General features: G+C 34.8%; 1 protein-coding gene across 2 annotated transcripts in view; it reads right to left on the reverse strand.

Moving 5' to 3' along the window:
- Positions 1-87: 87 nt before the first annotated feature.
- The window catches only part of LOC125663433 (thioredoxin domain-containing protein-like), a 21,533-nt gene continuing 176 nt past the window's right edge, over positions 88-21,444 (reverse strand). The window contains exons 1-9 of one of the 2 annotated variants that reach the window (XM_056146790.1): positions 21,208-21,444; positions 21,023-21,100; positions 6,890-6,997; positions 4,325-4,463; positions 4,178-4,231; positions 3,034-3,129; positions 1,936-2,070; positions 955-991; positions 88-450 (exon numbers count right to left, since the gene is read on the reverse strand). The exon at positions 21,208-21,444 is cut by the window's right edge and continues 176 nt beyond it. In XM_056146790.1, the coding sequence (XP_056002765.1) occupies positions 316-450; positions 955-991; positions 1,936-2,070; positions 3,034-3,129; positions 4,178-4,231; positions 4,325-4,463; positions 6,890-6,997; positions 21,023-21,100; positions 21,208-21,355 (930 nt within the window). In that variant the 5' untranslated portion in view covers positions 21,356-21,444 and the 3' untranslated portion in view covers positions 88-315. Of the gene's footprint in view, positions 451-954; positions 992-1,935; positions 2,071-3,033; positions 3,130-4,177; positions 4,232-4,324; positions 4,464-6,889; positions 6,998-21,022; positions 21,101-21,200 lie in introns of both variants that reach the window. The other variant, XM_056146789.1, reaches the window with a different exon arrangement.

Genomic DNA, 21,444 nt, shown 5'->3' on the forward strand with positions numbered 1-21,444 from the left:
TGTTTCTTTTGAGTTTTCATAAATATATAGGTTGTTACATTTTAAAAGGCCACAATGCTCTAATTGAAATATGACAAAACACGTATACAAAAACAACATAGGTTTATTCCTGCTGAAACACAAGTAAATGTGTCAATACAACACTTCAGGACTCTTAAATAAATACAAAAATGATGATATATATTGCACACATACTATATAACTATCAATTGCCCTCACCCCCATCCATCCATACAATTAAACAACTGTACAAAGAATACATAAATACAAAATGAAAAGTTTCCCAATTAAATTAATTGTGAGTAAATCATTAGGTTAGTCCTCTTTGATGGTCTTCTTAGCATTCTTTGAACACGTTGCCACGACGATAGCCAAAACAAATGCCACCACTGCCAACACAGCGCCACCTATCAACAGGAAGTTCCCTCCTTGTGGGTTCTGTAATTTATCCTGAAATGTTCAAACACTTTTTCAATCAGTGAAATCTAGTTTTAAAATGCTTCAGGTTTCCAGGTACCAATGGAAAATTCAATTCAACTTCCATTCACGTCCATAGATTATTCTTTACACTCATGAAGGGATTGACACTCAAACAGCCAAAGCCTTAACTGATGGTATACCTCTACAGTAAAACAAACCTACATCGAACAGTCTTATAATTAATTCACACATATAGTAAAACATGATTAAAGTTAACACACACATAAAAACGTACCGGTTATAACACGTTATGTTTATAACAAATCAACATTGTGCCTAGTACTTCAATAGAAACATCTTTTAATGTAGGCCGCATTTCAATACATATTGACTATAAAGCGTTAATTCTAATGTAAAAATGAAATATAATAACATATCAACAAATTACTTCTAATGTTAATGAGATATAATACCATATTAACAAATTAGTTCTAATGTTAATGAGATATAATAATTAACATATCAACAGGTTACCTTTAAATAATCCGCTATAGACTCCGTCAATTGGTCACTAAAAATGAAGGAAATAAATGAGTGTAACACATTATTACTACACGATTATTTACAATTTTTTATTGCATATCGTGCACTTCAGAGGCGAATCCGCAAGGGGTTATGATCAGCATTAATTTAGTGTGGGCAATGAGTGACATTAATTCCTCATATGCATAGTTCATGTTTCTAAATTGTAAGATATAAATCAAGGCCAAAAAAAATTAATTTATTTTCTCAATTACTACCACATTAAACAGAAAGCTACCACAGTGATACCCCCCTCAACATCTTGAGACGGGGAATAATTCAATTGTTGGTAAAAAAAAAAAAAAAAAGAAAGATATTTTATGCGGTAGCAGTGAGACGGGTTTGATTGCTGGTGGTTAGATAGCTCACTTGGTAGAGCACGTGATTAGATATTTTAGGGGCCTGGGTTCAAATCCTGGTCTGGTCTACTGCATTTTCTCCCTTCCTGTTACATTTTGTGCTGTTCACTACCCCTGGACTTCAGGTGAATGTTCTGCTAGGGGCAAGCAAATCTGGGTTGTGTATTTTCAAGTGCGAATACAATTTAAGGAGGGAGGAAAGGGGGAGGGGGGAGGGGTGTCAAATCCCGGCCTGGTTCATTGCATTTTCTCCCTTACAATGCATCATCTTTAAAAATTTATAAATAAGTATTTGAAAATTATTCTCTTTTTATTCTTCAGTATGTAATTGATTTAAACAAAAATACAATTCTCTATAAAATGCTTATGTAAAAGAGAAGCAGACATGTAACTCAACGTTACAGCTAAATGATCAAAAAATTAAACGAACAACCAAAAATATAATCCTGCCTGCCTGTCTACTTCGTGAAGTGCCTCAATTTTTGGTCTGAGAAACTTTACATTATCTTTCTATTTATTCATTTTTTTTCGTCTTACTCTTGATTTTATTTTGAATGGATATCAAAGGACTTACAAGGCTGTGGGTATGGTGGGTACTTTGGCGCCCTCTACATTGTTGTACCACGACATCACAAACGATACAAGGGACTTAACTCTGTACATATCTGACTTATCAGAGATGTATTGGTACATTTTCCCATGTCGAAAACTGGTAACAGAGAGAAGAAAAAAACAAACAAATTATATTGCAAACATCACACAGTTTCAGTCTATTGAAATACAATATAGCATTTTTTTTTTCACGTATCTAAAATTTGGCGATTTCCTGGCTCACAAGTATACTAACAATTTTAGCAGAATAAATGTTGGCGGACAAGGAGCAGTTATCTCTCCTGCAAATACTGAAGTCACAATACTGGGTACATGCATATTTGACGAGTGAAATTTTGGCGGAAAGTTATCTAACCGCTAAATTAAGTCAAATTTATCACTCTGCAGAAAAAAACCCTGCTATTACATACTTTGCCGTGAATCAGCAGAACATTAGGCCAAAATAAAATGCATGTTTCCTATGTCACCCCCTTCCCCCCAAAAAATTAGGAAGGGTAGGTAGGCAAAACATTTTATTTTCCTGAAACATTTATTTGAAATCTTAGTTTTTGATACACTTTGATACATCTTTATATCTAGGCTATGTAAATTACAAAATTTACTTTTCAAACATTTTGAAGATGAACAGCAAATCAGAGAAACACAAAAAGAAAAAAAAATCTAGTTTGAAAATCGCAGATTTTTATTCCAAATTTTATATTCTGTCAATAAATTTTTTAGGGTTGGCAGCAAAAACTAGGTAGGGTCAGGAAACCAGAAACACATATATATTTTATTTTGGCCTTGTCCAGTTTCATTTACTACTCTTCCTTTTCCATACAAAATGCCGAACTTTATGAAAAATAGAGAATATTTGACCTACATGTAATATGAGTTATAAATGTACTGTTATAATAAGTACACACTTCTGAATCAGCTGAGTAAGGACATGGAGTACTACCTCAATAGTGGGCACTGCATATTAAGCAGCTTACAACACTCTCCAGAAGAATCTTATTCATAATTCAATCATGTGGTAGGAGAACTGTCTACACAGATCATGTGTTTGGAATTTACTCACAAGTAGGTGACAGGGCAATCTTTGATATTGAATCTTTTTGCGGTTTCCGGACTTTCATCAATGTTGACTTGGGCTACGTTCATCTTCTGTCTTACTCTGAAAATAAAAATGTAACATAAAACTCCATGTTGCCACCCCCACCCCCTAGAAATTCAATGCCTAAAATGTGTTGATTTCTGAAATAAAATAGGTTGATTTATGGATTAAAATATGCTGATTTCTGAAATAAAATGTGTTGGTTTCTGAAATAAAATGTGTTGATTTCTGAAATAAAATGTGCTGATTTCTGAAATAAAATCCAATATTATGTATATACACAGATGATTATTCAATAGAAAATATCAGGTCAAAATATAAAGATGATGTAGCACATGTTTAGCTAAAAACATAAAAGTGTCTTTCATAAATGTTCCAGAAACTTTATTTTTAGCATAAATACACTGTGAACTCTAATATTAAGCTCTGGTAGCTTTGAATCTGGTGATTAAACATATTTTGGATATTCAGGAATTACTCAGATAGGATCTTGGCAGACATTTTCAGCTTGTCATTTAAGCCTCCATCAGACATTATTATTGTATACTTATTGTAAGATGGTAATTTTTTATTGTTATATTTTTCTTTCAATTATTATTAAGTAAATACATTTTTGTTGTTTTTTTAACAGTCTATGCGAAAGTTTTTTGGACCACACAGGACATTCGGTCCTGTGTAATCAATGAACACACCGGAGCGAACCAAATTTTGTCAGACCGAAAAACCTAATGTAAAAAAGTGAAACACGTGAAAATGCAAAACCAAGGGAATTTTATTTATTATACTAGTAATACTATACCAGGGATCTCTCCCGTATAATACTTTAGTTTAATCACATTCATTTACGTATTTGGATTTGTGTGCTACTTTTTACTTATAACAAACATTTAAATGACTCCGCATCAAAATAGTAAAGCTCAAAACCGGACACTGAGACATCGGACATTCCGTTCCGGTGTAAAAAATGATGCATCGGACCTGAGGCACTGCACATCGGTCAGGTCCGACGGTCCGATGTCTTTCGTATAGACTGTTTTAATTGACTTTGTAATTGAATTCTACTGAGTTACTAGGGTTTATTCTGACCCATAACAAATGTAATACTTACAGAACTCCGGTGCCTTCAATGGCAGGCAATTTTTCCTTACAGGAATCTTTGTAACTGTTTGCAGAGATAAATTAGGAAAATATCAAACTGTAATCGAATTTCACACAGATTTTCTAATGGAACCTGATAAATGTAGGAAATGCTTACAATATGACCAGCCAGACCCCAGTGGTTGCACCTGTGGAAGCCTGGGTAAGATGTTCAAATGATGTATCATCCAAACTCTGCAGATTTACCTCCCTTGCCTGTTCTATCCAGACCTGAATGGCTGGGGCTGTCAATTCACCTATAAATAGATTGTATATCATTTAATTCTATAAACAGATTGTGTGTCCGTTAATTCTATAAATAGATTGTGTATCAATCAATTCTATAAATATATCGTGTATCAGTCAATTAACCTATAATAAATCAATTTTGCATCAGTCACTTCACATATAGATTGCGCATCAGTCAATGAATCTATAAAAAGATTGTGCATCAGTCAATGAATCTATAAAAAGATTGTGCATCAGTCAATGAATCTATAAAAAGATAGTGCATCAGTCAATGAATCTATAAAAAGATAGTGCATCAGTCAATGAATCTATAAAAAGATAGTGCATCAGTCAATGAATCTATAAAAAGATTGTGCATCAGTCAATGAATCTATAAAAAGATTGTGCATCAGTCAATGAATCTATAAAAATATAGTGCATCAGTCAATGAATTTATAAAAAGATAGTGCATCAGTACAATGAATCTTTAAAAAGACTGTGCATCAGTCAAATCACTTATATAGATTGTGTATCATCAGCTCTATAAATAGATTGTTTATCATCATTATCAGTTCTATAAATAGATTTTGTATCATCAGTTCTATAATTAGATTGTGTATCATCATCAACATGTTTACGGTGTGACCATTGAGACGAGCGAAGACCCATAGCATCTTACAACATATATTAAGGCGGTTGATGTAAAAAGGGCATTGTGACGTCATTATTAGCTGCAATTGTTTTTCTTTCAAACCAAGTAATTATCCACAGCAAGAAACACAAAAGTATGGGAATGCTTGTCTGAAATTTAAAATCATTTGTGGTTCCCCATCATTTTTCAGCTGATGAAGAGTAAATCATGTGACTTAATTGTATAATCATTGTAGCGAGATCATCGCCTCGCTATCAGTTCTATAAATAGACTGTGTATCATCAGCTTTAGTTGTTTAGAAAAAGAAATTTTAATTCATGGAATTAGAAATGTTTCAAACTTTACATATAACATATGAGAGGAAACCTTGATTGATTGTATATTGTTTAACCTCACTCTCAAGAATTTTTCACTCATTTAGTCCCTTAGCTCTTACGACAAGCAAGGGGTACTGAGGACCTATTCTAACCTGGACCCCAACGGGATGAGAGAAATCACAAGATGACTGAAATAGATCCCTGTTTGGTATCTTCATGTTCTTATGACCAAAAAATGTACAATGAAAATCGAGAATGAATTGACATTTATAATGATCTGGCTTCCTCACAGAATAAACAAGAGATGTTTGTAAAACACATATGCCACCCATGGTGCAAAATTGAAAAGGGTTATACACACATCATTTAATTGATAGTAGTATCATCAATTCAAAATATTGAGCAGACAATATCTTCCTATGTCAAGAGTGAATTGACCATGTGAACTAAAAATCAATAGGGGTCATCTACTCCTTATGCTGTACCAATGTACCAAGTTTGGTGTCAATCAAGCAAATAATTCTTAAAATATAGGAGACAATATATTACTATATCCAGTTCAACTATTGACTTTTGACCTCAAAATTAATATGGGTCATCTTCTCTTGAAGATGTACCAGTGTACTAAGTTTGATGTCTGTCAAGCAAAGGGTTCTCAAGATATTGAATGGACAGTATATTCCTATGTCCATTGTGACCCTTGACCTTTGACCATGAGACCTCAAAATCAATAGGGGTCATCTTCTCCTAAAGACCTACCAATGTACCAAGTTTGATGTCTGTCAAGAAAAGGATTCACAAGATATTGAGCGGACATTATATTCCTATGTCCAGGTTGATCCTTGACCTTTGACCATGTGACCTCAAAATCAATAGGGGTCATCTTTTCCTGACAATGTACCAGTGTACCAAGTTTGATGTCTGTCAAGCAAAGGGTTCTAAATATATTGAGCGGAGAGTATATTCCAATGTCCAGGTTGATCCTTGACCTTTGACCACGTGACCTCAAAATCAATAGGGGTCATCTTCTCCTGAAGACGTACCAATGTACCTAGTTTGATGTCTGTCAAGAAAAGGGTTCTCAAGATACTGAGTAGACAGTATATTACTATGTCAAGTTTGAACCTTGACCTTTGACCATATGACCTCAAAATCAATAGGGGGGCATAAAAATTAGTCAATACTGACAATACCATGGAATTCAAATACATATTAATTTAACCATCCACTTATTCAATTGTCATCAAAATTCATTTAAATTGTCATCTAAATTTACTAAAATTGTCATCTAAAATCTGCTGCCATTCAAATTCCCTCTGGCTAATTCTGGTTTCAATTGTCTAGTGTTACACAGACATATCCACTATTTGAGACTTCAAGCATTTCATTTACATATCGATACAACAGAACCATCCCCAAACAGTGGTGAGGAAACTGGCTGAAACTAGATTTATCAAAATTCTGACATATTCTTCTGTTGACATACCATCATAGAGAACAGGAACTTGGCTCCGATAAAGAATCAGCCGAGGGAAAGAATTCACTCCAACACTGACGGCCAGCGTCTGGTCACTGCAGGTCACCTTCAAAACTTCTGTAACAGGAGCAAATAAAAATATGTTACTGGACCGGGTATTGAACTTAGGATCCCTGAATCATTGATAACTCCATAATCCACCTGTCAGTTCTAACTACAGTAAAACACAGTAAATCACTGATCACTCTGTCAGTACTAACTACAGTAAAACACAGTAAATTACTGATCACTCTGTCAGTACTAACTACAGTAAAACACAGTAAATCACTGATCACTCTGTCAGTACTAACTACAGTAAAACACAGTAAATCACTGATCACTCTGTCAGTACTAACTACAGTAAAACACAGTAAATCACTGATCACTCTGTCAGTACTAACTACAGTAAAACACAGTAAATCACTGATCACTTTGTCACTACTAACTACAGTAAAACACAGTAAATCACTGATCACTCTGTCAGTACTAACTACAGTAAAACACAGTAAATCACTGATCACTCTGTCAGTACTAACTACAGTAAAACACAGTAAATCACTGATCACTCTGTCAATACTAATTACAGTAAAACACAGTAAATCACTGATCACTCTGTCAGTACTAACTACAGTAAAACACAGTAAATCACTGATCACTCTGTCAGTACTAACTACAGTACAGTAAAACACAGTAAATCACTGATCACTCTGTCAGTACTAACTACAGTAAAACACAGTAAATCACTGATCACTCTGTCAGTACTAACTACAGTAAAACACAGTATATCACTGATCACTCTGTCAGTACTAACTACAGTAAAACACAGTAAATCACTGATCACTCTGTCAGACCTAACTACAGTAAAACACAGTAAATCACTGATCACTCTGTCAGTACTAACTACAGTAAAACACAGTAAATCACTGATCACTCTGTCACTACTAACTACAGTAAAACACAGTATATCACTGATCACTCTGTCAGTACTAACTACAGTAAAACACAGTAGATCACTGTCAGTACTAACTACAGTAAAACACAGTAAATCACTGATCACTCTGTCAGTACTAACTACAGTAAAACACAGTAAATCACTGATCACTCTGTCAGTACTAACTACAGTAAAATACAGTAAATCACTGATCACTCTGTCACTACTAACTACAGTAAAACGCAGTAAATCACTGATCACTTTGTCAGTACTAACTACAGTACAGTAAAACACAGTAAATCACTGATCACTCTGTCAGTACTAACTACAGTAAAACACAGTAAATCACTGATCACTCTGTCAGTACTAACTACAGTACAGTAAAACACAGTAAATCACTGATCACTCTGTCAGTACTAACTACAGTAAAACACAGTAAATCACTGATCACGCTGTCACTACTAACTACAGTAAAACACAGTAAATCACTGATCACTCTGTCAGTACTAACTACAGTAAAACACAGTAAATCACTGATCACTCTGTCAGTACTAACTACAGTAAAACACAGTATATCACTGATCACTCTGTAAGTACTAACTACAGTAAATCACAGTAAATCACTGATCACTCTGTAAGTACTAACTACAGTAAAACACAGTAAATCACTGATCACTCTGTCAGTACTAACTACAGTAAAACACAGTAAATCACTGATCACTCTGTCAGTACTATCTACAGTAAAACACAGTAAATTACTGATCACTCTGTCACTACTAACTACAGTAAAACACAGTATATCACTGATCACTCTGTCAGTACTAATTACAGTAAAACACAGTAAATCACTGATCACTCTGTCAGTACTAACTACAGTAAAACACAGTAAATCACTGATCACTCTGTCACTACTAACTACAGTAAAACACAGAAAATCACTGATCACTCTGTCACTACTAACTACAGTATAACAGTATATCACTGATCACTCTGTCAGTACTAACTACAGTAAAACACAGTAAATCTCTGATCACTCTGTCAGTACTAACTACAGTAAAACACAGTAAATCACTGATCACTCTGTCAGTACTAACTACAGTAAAACACAGTAAATCACTGATCACTCTGTCACTACTAACTACAGTAAAACACAGTAAATCACTGATCACTCTGTCAGTACTAACTACAGTAAAACACAGTAAATCACTGATCACTCTGTCACTACTAACTACAGTAAAACACAATAAATCACTGATCACTCTGTCACTACTAACTACAGTAAAACACAGTAAATCACTGATCACTCTGTCACTACTAACTACAGTAAAAGACAGTAAATCACTGATCACTCTGTCACTACTAACTACAGTAAAACACAGTAAATCACTGATCATTCTGTCAGTACTAACTACAGTAAAACACAGTAAATCACTGATCACTCTGTCAGTACTAACTACAGTAAAACACAGTAAATCACTGATCACTCTGTCAATACTAATTACAGTAAAACACAGTAAATCACTGATCACTCTGTCACTACTAACTACAGTAAAACACAGTAAATCACTGATCACTCTGTCAGTACTAACTACAGTACAGTAAAACACAGTAAATCACTGATCACTCTGTCAGTACTAACTACAGTAAAACAAGGTAAATCACTGATCACTCTGTCACTACTAACTACAGTAAAACACAGTATATCACTGATCACTCTGTCAGTACTAACTACAGTAAAACACAGTAAATCACTGATCACTCTGTCAGTACTAACTACAGTAAAACACAGTAAATCACTGATCACTCTGTCAGTACTAACTACAGTAAAACACAGTAAATTACTGATCACTCTGTCAGTACTAACTACAGTAAAACACAGTAAATCACTGATCACTCTGTCAGTACTAACTACAGTAAAACACAGTAAATCACTGATCACTCTGTCAGTACTAACTACAGTAAAACACAGTAAATCACTGATCACTCTGTCAGTACTAACTACAGTAAAAAACAGTAAATTACTGATCACTCTGTCAGTACTAACTACAGTAAAACACAGTAAATCACTGATCACTTTGTCACTACTAACTACAGTAAAACACAGTAAATCACTGATCATTCTGTCAGTACTAACTACAGTAAAACACAGTAAATCACTGATCACTCTGTCAGTACTAACTACAGTAAAACACAGTAAATCACTGATCACTCTGTCAATACTAATTACAGTAAAACACAGTAAATCACTGATCACTCTGTCACTACTAACTACAGTAAAACACAGTAAATCACTGATCACTCTGTCAGTACTAACTACAGTACAGTAAAACACAGTAAATCACTGATCACTCTGTCAGTACTAACTACAGTAAAACACAGTAAATCACTGATCACTCTGTCACTACTAACTACAGTAAAACACAGTATATCACTGATCACTCTGTCACTACTAACTACAGTAAAACACAGTATATCACTGATCACTCTGTCAGTACTAACTACAGTAAAACACAGTAAATCACTGATCACTCTGTCAGTACTAACTACAGTAAAAAACAGTAAATTACTGATCACTCTGTCAGTACTAACTACAGTAAAACACAGTAAATCACTGATCACTTTGTCACTACTAACTACAGTAAAACACAGTAAATCACTGATCATTCTGTCAGTACTAACTACAGTAAAACACAGTAAATCACTGATCACTCTGTCAGTACTAACTACAGTAAAACACAGTAAATCACTGATCACTCTGTCACTACTAACTACAGTAAAACACAGAAAATCACTGATCACTCTGTCACTACTAACTACAGTATAACAGTATATCACTGATCACTCTGTCAGTACTAACTACAGTAAAACACAGTAAATCACTGACCACTCTGTCAGTACTAATTACAGTAAAACACAGTAAATCACTGATCACTCTGTCAGTACTAACTACAGTAAAACACAGTAAATCACTGATCACTCTGTCACTACTAACTACAGTAAAACACAGTAAATCACTGATCACTCTGTCAGTACTAACTACAGTAAAACACAGTAAATCACTGATCACTCTGTCACTACTAACTACAGTAAAACACAATAAATCACTGATCACTCTGTCACTACTAACTACAGTAAAACACAGTAAATCACTGATCACTCTGTCACTACTAACTACAGTAAAAGACAGTAAATCACTGATCACTCTGTCACTACTAACTACAGTAAAACACAGTAAATCACTGATCATTCTGTCAGTACTAACTACAGTAAAACACAGTAAATCACTGATCACTCTGTCAGTACTAACTACAGTAAAACACAGTAAATCACTGATCACTCTGTCAATACTAATTACAGTAAAACACAGTAAATCACTGATCACTCTGTCACTACTAACTACAGTAAAACACAGTAAATCACTGATCACTCTGTCAGTACTAACTACAGTACAGTAAAACACAGTAAATCACTGATCACTCTGTCAGTACTAACTACAGTAAAACACAGTAAATCACTGATCACTCTGTCACTACTAACTACAGTAAAACACAGTATATCACTGATCACTCTGTCAGTACTAACTACAGTAAAACACAGTAAATCACTGATCACTCTGTCAGTACTAACTACAGTAAAACACAGTAAATCACTGATCACTCTGTCAGTACTAACTACAGTAAAACACAGTAAATTACTGATCACTCTGTCAGTACTAACTACAGTAAAACACAGTAAATCACTGATCACTCTGTCAGTACTAACTACAGTAAAACACAGTAAATCACTGATCACTCTGTCAGTACTAACTACAGTAAAACACAGTAAATCACTGATCACTCTGTCAGTACTAACTACAGTAAAAAACAGTAAATTACTGATCACTCTGTCAGTACTAACTACAGTAAAACACAGTAAATCACTGATCACTTTGTCACTACTAACTACAGTAAAACACAGTAAATCACTGATCATTCTGTCAGTACTAACTACAGTAAAACACAGTAATTCACTGATCACTCTGTCAGTACTAACTACAGTAAAACACAGTAAATCACTGATCACTCTGTCAATACTAATTACAGTAAAACACAGTAAATCACTGATCACTCTGTCACTACTAAATACAGTAAAACACAGTAAATCACTGATCACTCTGTCAGTACTAACTACAGTACAGTAAAACACAGTAAATCACTGATCACTCTGTCAGTACTAACTACAGTAAAACACAGTAAATCACTGATCACTCTGTCACTACTAACTACAGTAAAACACAGTATATCACTGATCACTCTGTCAGTACTAACTACAGTAAAACACAGTAAATCACTGATCACTCTGTCAGTACTAACTACAGTAAAACACAGTAAATCACTGATCACTCTGTCAGTACTAACTACAGTAAAACACAGTAAATCACTGATCACTCTGTCACTACTAACTACAGTAAAACACAGTATATCACTGCTCACTCTGTCAGTACTAAATACAGTAAAACACAGTAAATCACTGATCACTCTGTCAGTACTAACTACAGTAAAACACAGTAAATCACTGATCACTCTGTCAGTACTAACTACAGTAAAACACAGTAAATCACTGATCACTTTGTCACTACTAACTACAGTAAAACACAGTAAATCACTGATCACTCTGTCAGTACTAACTACAGTAAAACACAGTAAATCACTGATCACTCTGTCACTACTAACTACAGTACAGTAAAACACAATAAATCACTGATCACTCTGTCAGTACTAACTACAGTAAAACACAGTAAATCACTGATCACTCTGTCAGTACTAACTACAGTAAAACACAGTAAATCACTGATCACTCTGTCAGTACTAACTACAGTAAAACACAGTAAATCACTGATCACTCTGTAAGTACTAACTACAGTAAATCACAGTAAATCACTGATCACTCTGTAAGTACTAACTACAGTAAAACACAGTAAATCACTGATCACTCTGTCAGTACTAACTACAGTAAAACACAGTAAATCACTGATCACTCTGTCACTACTAACTACAGTAAAACACAGTATATCACTGATCACTCTGTCACTACTAACTACAGTAAAACACAGTATATCACTGATCACTCTGTCAGTACTAACTACAGTAAAACACAGTAAATCACTGATCACTCTGTCAATACTAACTACAGTAAAACACAGTAAATCACTGATCACTCTGTCAGTACTAACTACAGTAAAACACAGTAAATCACTGATCACTTTGTCACTACTAACTACAGTAAAACACAGTAAATCACTGATCACTCTGTCAGTACTAACTACAGTAAAACACAGTAAATCACTGATCACTCTGTCAGTACTAACTACAGTACAGTAAAACACAGTAAATCACTGATCACTCTGTCAGTACTAACTACAGTAAAACACAGTAAATCACTGATCACTCTGTCACTACTAACTACAGTAAAACACAGTAAATCACTGATCACTCTGTCAGTACTAACTACAGTAAAACACAGTAAATCACTGATCACTCTGTCAGTACTAACTACAGTAAAACACAGTAAATCACTGATCACTCTGTAAGTACTAACTACAGTAAATCACAGTAAATCACTGATCACTCTGTAAGTACTAACTACAGTAAAACACAGTAAATCACTGATCACTCTGTCAGTACTAACTACAGTAAAACACAGTAAATCACTGATCACTCTGTCAGTACTAACTACAGTAAAACACAGTAAATCACTGATCACTCTGTCAATACTAATTACAGTAAAACACAGTAAATCACTGATCACTCTGTCACTACTAACTACAGTAAAACACAGTAAATCACTGATCACTCTGTCAGTACTAACTACAGTACAGTAAAACACAGTAAATCACTGATCACTCTGTCAGTACTAACTACAGTAAAACACAGTAAATCACTGATCACTCTGTCACTACTAACTACAGTAAAACACAGTATATCACTGATCACTCTGTCAGTACTAACTACAGTAAAACACAGTAAATCACTGATCACTCTGTCACTACTAACTACAGTAAAACACAGTAAATCACTGATCACTCTGTCAGTACTAACTACAGTAAAACACAGTAAATCACTGATCACTCTGTCAGTACTAACTACAGTAAAACACAGTAAATCACTGATCACTCTGTCAGTACTAACTACAGTAAAACACAGTAAATCACTGATCACTCTGTCACTACTAACTACAGTACAGTAAAACACAATAAATCACTGATCACTCTGTCAGTACTAACTACAGTAAAACACAGTAAATCACTGATCACTCTGTCAGTACTTACTACAGTAAAACACAGTAAATCACTGATCACTCTGTCAGTACTAACTACAGTAAAACACAGTAAATCACTGATCACTCTGTAAGTACTAACTACAGTAAATCACAGTAAATCACTGATCACTCTGTAAGTACTAACTACAGTAAAACAGTAAATCACTGATCACTCTGTCAGTACTAACTACAGTAAAACACAGTAAATCACTGATCACTCTGTCACTACTAACTACAGTAAAACACAGTATATCACTGATCACTCTGTCAGTACTAACTACAGTAAAACACAGTATATCACTGATCACTCTGTCAGTACTAACTACAGTAAAACACAGTAAATCACTGATCACTCTGTCAATACTAACTACAGTAAATCACTGATCACTCTGTCAGTACTAACTACAGTAAAACACAGTAAATCACTGATCACTTTGTCACTACTAACTACAGTAAAACACAGTAAATCACTGATCACTCTGTCAGTACTAACTACAGTAAAACACAGTAAATCACTGATCACTCTGTCAGTACTAACTACAGTACAGTAAAACACAGTAAATCACTGATCACTCTGTCAGTACTAACTACAGTAAAACACAGTAAATCACTGATCACTCTGTCACTACTAACTACAGTAAAACACAGTAAATCACTGATCACTCTGTCAGTACTAACTACAGTAAAACACAGTAAATCACTGATCACTCTGTCAGTACTAACTACAGTAAAACACAGTAAATCACTGATCACTCTGTAAGTACTAACTACAGTAAATCACAGTAAATCACTGATCACTCTGTAAGTACTAACTACAGTAAAACACAGTAAATCACTGATCACTCTGTCAGTACTAACTACAGTAAAACACAGTAAATCACTGATCACTCTGTCAGTACTAACTACAGTAAAACACAGTAAATCACTGATCACTCTGTCAGTACTAACTACAGTAAAACACAGTAAATTACTGATCACTCTATCAGTACTAACTACAGTAAAACACAGTAAATCACTGATCACTCTGTCAGTACTAACTACAGTAAAACACAGTAAATCACTGATCACTCTGTCAGTACTAACTACAGTAAAACACAGTAAATTACTGATCACTCTGTCAGTACTAACTACAGTAAAACACAGTAAATCACTGATCACTTTGTCACTACTAACTACAGTAAAACACAGTAAATCACTGATCACTCTGTCAGTACTAACTACAGTAAAACACAGTAAATCACTGATCACTCTGTCAGTACTAACTACAGTAAAACACAGTAAATCACTGATCACTCTGTCAATACTAATTACAGTAAAACACAGTAAATCACTGATCACTCTGTCAGTACTAACTACAGTAAAACACAGTAAATCACTGATCACTCTGTCAGTACTAACTACAGTACAGTAAAACACAGTAAATCACTGATCACTCTGTCAGTACTAACTACAGTAAAACACAGTAAATCACTGATCACTCTGTCACTACTAACTACAGTACAGTAAAACACAATAAATCACTGATCACTCTGTCAGTACTAACTACAGTAAAACACAGTAAATCACTGATCACTCTGTCAGTACTAACTACAGTAAAACACAGTAAATCACTGATCACTCTGTCAGTACTAACTACAGTAAAACACAGTAAATCACTGATCACTCTGTAAATACTAACTACAGTAAATCACAGTAAATCACTGATCACTCTGTAAGTACTAACTACAGTAAATCACAGTAAATCACTGATCACTCTGTAAGTACTAACTACAGTAAAACACAGTAAATCACTGATCACTCTGTCAGTACTAACTACAGTAAAACACAGTAAATCACTGATCACTCTGTCAGTACTAACTACAGTAAAACACAGTAAATCACTGATCACTCTGTCAGTACTAACTACAGTACAGTAAAACACAGTAAATCACTGATCACTCTGTCAGTACTAACTACAGTAAAACACAGTAAATCACTGATCACTCTGTCAGTACTAACTACAGTAAAACACAGTAAATCACTGATCACTCTGTAAATACTAACTACAGTAAATCACAGTAAATCACTGATCACTCTGTAAGTACTAACTACAGTAAAACACAGTAAATCACTGATCACTTTGTCACTACTAACTACAGTAAAACACAGTAAATCACTGATCACTCTGTCAGTACTAACTACAGTAAAACACAGTAAATCACTGATCACTCTGTCAGTACTAACTACAGTAAAACACAGTAAATCACTGATCACTCTGTCAATACTAATTACAGTAAAACACAGTAAATCACTGATCACTCTGTCAGTACTAACTACAGTAAAACACAGTAAATCACTGATCACTCTGTCAGTACTAACTACAGTACAGTAAAACACAGTAAATCACTGATCACTCTGTCAGTACTAACTACAGTAAAACACAGTAAATCACTGATCACTCTGTCACTACTAACTACAGTAAAACACAGTAAATCACTGATCACTCTGTCACTACTAACTACAGTAAAACACAGTATATCACTGATCACTCTGTCAGTACTAACTACAGTAAAACACAGTAAATCACTGATCACTCTGTCAGTACTAACTACAGTAAAACACAGTAAATCACTGATCACTCTGTCAGTACTAACTACAGTAAAACACAGTATCTCACTGATCACTCTGTCACTACTAACTACAGTAAAACACAGTAAATCACTGATCACTCTGTCAGTACTAACTACAGTAAAACACAGTAAATCACTGATCACTCTGTCAGTACTAACTACAGTAAAAAAACACAGTAAATTACTGATCACTCTGTCAGTACTAACTACAGTACAGTAAAACACAGTAAATCACTGATCACTCTGTCAGTACTAACTACAGTAAAACACAGTAAATCACTGATCACTTTGTCACTACTAACTACAGTAAAACACAGTAAATCACTGATCACTCTGTCAGTACTAACTACAGTAAAACACAGTAAATCACTGATCACTTTGTCACTACTAACTACAGTAAAACACAGTAAATCACTGATCACTCTGTCAGTACTAACTACAGTAAAACACAGTAAATCACTGATCACTCTGTCAGTACTAACTACAGTAAAACACAGTAAATCACTGATCACTCTGTCAATACTAATTACAGTAAAACACAGTAAATCACTGATCACTCTGTCAGTACTAACTACAGTAAAACACAGTAAATCACTGATCACTCTGTCAGTACTAACTACAGTACAGTAAAACACAGTAAATCACTGATCACTCTGTCAGTACTAACGCCAGTAAAACACAGTAAATCACTGATCACTCTGTCACTACTAACTACAGTAAAACACAGTAAATCACTGATCACTCTGTCAGTACTAACTACAGTAAAACACAGTAAATCACTGATCACTCTGTCACTACTAACTACAGTAAAACACAGTATATCACTGATCACTCTGTCAGTACTAACTACAGTAAAACACAGTAAATCACTGATCACTCTGTCAGTACTAACTACAGTAAAACACAGTAAATCACTGATCACTCTGTAAGTACTAACTACAGTAAAACACAGTAAATCACTGATCACTCTGTCACTACTAACTACAGTAAAACGCAGTAAATCACTGATCACTCTGTCAGTACTAACTACAGTAAAACACAGTAAATCACTGATCACTCTGCCAGTACTAACTACAGTTAAACACAGTAAATCACTGATCACTCTGTAAGTACTAACTACAGTAAATCACAGTAAATCACTGATCACTCTGTAAGTACTAACTACAGTAAAACACAGTAAATCACTGATCACTCTGTCAGTACTAACTACAGTAAAACACAGAAAATCACTGATCACTCTGTCAGTACTAACTACAGTAAAACACAGTAAATTACTGATCACTCTGTCAGTACTAACTACAGTAAAACACAGTAAATTACTGATCACTCTGTCAGTACTAACTACAGTAAAACACAGTAAATCACTGATCACTCTGTAAGTACTAACTACAGTAAATCACAGTAAATCACTGATCACTCTGTAAGTACTAACTACAATAAAACACAGTAAATCACTGATCACTCTGTCAGTACTAACTACAGTAAAACACAGTAAATCACTGATCACTCTGTCAATACTAATTACAGTAAAACACAGTAAATCACTGATCACTCTGTCACTACTAACTACAGTAAAACACAGTAAATCACTGATCACTCTGTCAGTACTAACTACAGTACAGTAAAACACAGTAAATCACTGATCACTCTGTCAGTACTAACTACAGTAAAACACAGTAAATCACTGATCACTCTGTCACTACTAACTACAGTAAAACACAGTATATCACTGATCACTCTGTCAGTACTAACTACAGTAAAACACAGTAAATCACTGATCACTCTGTCAGTACTAACTACAGTAAAACACAGTAAATCACTGATCACTCTGTCAGTACTAACTACAGTAAAACACAGTAAATCACTGATCACTCTGTCACTACTAACTACAGTAAAACACAGTATATCACTGATCACTCTGTCACTACTAACTACAGTAAAACACAGTAAATCACTGATCACTCTGTCAGTACTAACTACAGTAAAACACAGTAAATCACTGACCACTCTGTCAGTACTAACTACAGTAAAAAAACACAGTAAATTACTGATCACTCTGTCAGTACTAACTACAGTACAGTAAAACACAGTAAATCACTGATCACTCTGTCAGTACTAACTACAGTAAAACACAGTAAATCACTGATCACTCTGTCAATACTAATTACAGTAAAACACAGTAAATCACTGATCACTCTGTCAGTACTAACTACAGTAACACACAGTAAATCACTGATCACTCTGTCAGTACTAACTACAGTACAGTAAAACACAGTAAATCACTGATCACTCTGTCAGTACTAACTACAGTAAAACACAGTAAATCACTGATCACTCTGTCACTACTAACTACAGTAAAACACAGTAAATTACTGATCACTCTGTCAGTACTAACTACAGTACAGTAAAACACAGTAAATCACTGATCACTCTGTTAGTACTAACTACAGTAAAACACAGTAAATCACTGATCACTCTGTCAGTACTAACTACAGTAAAACACAGTAAATCACTGATCACTCTGTCACTACTAACTACAGTAAAACACAGTATATCACTGATCACTCTGTCAGTACTAACTACAGTAAAACACAGTAAATCACTGATCACTCTGTCAGTACTAACTACAGTAAAACACAGTAAATCACTGATCACTCTGTCAGTACTAACTACAGTAAAAAAACACAGTAAATTACTGATCACTCTGTCAGTACTAACTACAGTACAGTAAAACACAGTAAATCACTGATCACTCTGTCAGTACTAACTACAGTAAAACACAGTAAATCACTGATCACTCTGTCAGTACTAACTACAGTGAAACACAGTAAATTACTGATCACCCTGTCAGTACTAACTACAGTAAAACACAGTAAATCACTGATCACTCTGTCAGTACTACCTACAGTACAGTAAAACACAGTAAATCACTGATCACTCTGTCAGTACTAAGTGCAGTACAACACAGTAAATCACTGATCACTCTGTCAGTACTAACTACAGTAAAACACAATAAATCACTGATCACTCTGTCAGTACTATCTACAGTACAGTAAAACACAGTAAATATATTGTAGGTGTATTCAGTATAACCATGTCTTACTGTACTTCTATATAGTCAGATCACATTCTTACAAAGTTACAGTACCATGAAAATACAAACACAACTACTTTATAGAGACGAATATCTTTGGATCTTCTGAGCCATTCATGATATGAAGAGTCATTTCATTCAAATTTTTGTTTTTTGACTTGTTCTAACACCAGTGATAAAGTCTTGTTTTTCGTTTACAATACTCCCAACTGTTTCTTAGCTTTGGATTGACAGACGGGTATTCAGGTCGAACACTGGTTATGTCTGTCAAATGGAAGAAAATTAGTCACATGCAGGCAACAGGTGCTTGTTTCATACAAACCGAATTGAATGACTTTATCATTGCAGGCGTCACACCTGGGACTGTTCTGCCTCTTAGTCCATCAAAAACAAATTAAGTATTTCATAATCAATATCAAAACAAATATAAAAAAACAATAGATTAATGGAATCCGGAATTAATTTTTTTTAAAAATCACATGTTTAGCCATTTCAAACAATACCCAACCCTAATTTTATGAACCTGCTTTTGAATTGCTATATAAAAGCATAATAAATCCATCAAGTTGCTGACCTGTGTTCACTGACATCATTTAGAATTCATTCATACCAAACTGAAATTCGTTACCAAACTGTGAAACAACAGCTGCTTTAGCATCTAATAGTGATCACCATTCATTTCCGCGTACTCAGTCACCCTGGATAAACTTTGCCCAGTAGTAAGTGACTTTCCAGTACCCAATACTGGGGTCCATGGAATTACCGAAAACATGGACCGCCAGTACAGATACCGAGGAATATTGTAGTTAAAACTCATAATATTTGGTGAATTTCAGTCATTGGTAGACTTGCATCTCTAACAGATATTTAATCTACTCATAAATAACCTCAGCGAGATTCGTCGAGGCTGGATATTTGGATTGACGCCTCTTCTGAAACAGGTATCAGTCCAAATATCCAGCCTTGTCGAATTTCGCTGAGATTGAGTTAACTCACTCATACTTCTAACTTTATGCTTCCAATTGGCACTTTATATAAATCCTACCAGAATCCTCCATCCTAATCTTATCTTAAAGTTCTACCGGCATCTCTGTAGCAGAATTGATGAGCAGTGGACCTAGGCGTTAGAACGGTGATGATAACAACTTATACAGTGTATTGTAAATAGGCACCTTGGTCATATAAGTCCGGCGTTTGCAAATGATCAAGTTCACCCTCGGCTTTCTTGTTTATTTCTTTATCTCCGTTCACTGTATAAAACAAAAGAATCACTCAATAATAAGTTTGTGTGTAATACTCATCAATATACACCGTGCAGTCCGCGTTTCCTCTATTAACAAATAATACTAAACATTACCAAACAGGACAAGCACATATTTATGCTGTTCTACATCCCTCATTAAATCAGTCGTAGATCTTCTGTTAACTGCGGTCCCTCTGTCAATAATCATCAACCCGACCAAAACGCAACATAAAATCAGTCTTCCATTCCACGTGTCTAACATTTTTCTGTTTATATCGTGATATATGCGGCCTCGGATATCGGATTATCTCTAATTTTATCAATCCTCGGAGCTTTACCTCGTTTTAGAGC

Source organism: Ostrea edulis, chromosome 8, assembly GCF_947568905.1.
Source record: "Ostrea edulis chromosome 8, xbOstEdul1.1, whole genome shotgun sequence".
Taxonomy (NCBI): Eukaryota; Metazoa; Mollusca; class Bivalvia; order Ostreida; family Ostreidae; genus Ostrea; species Ostrea edulis.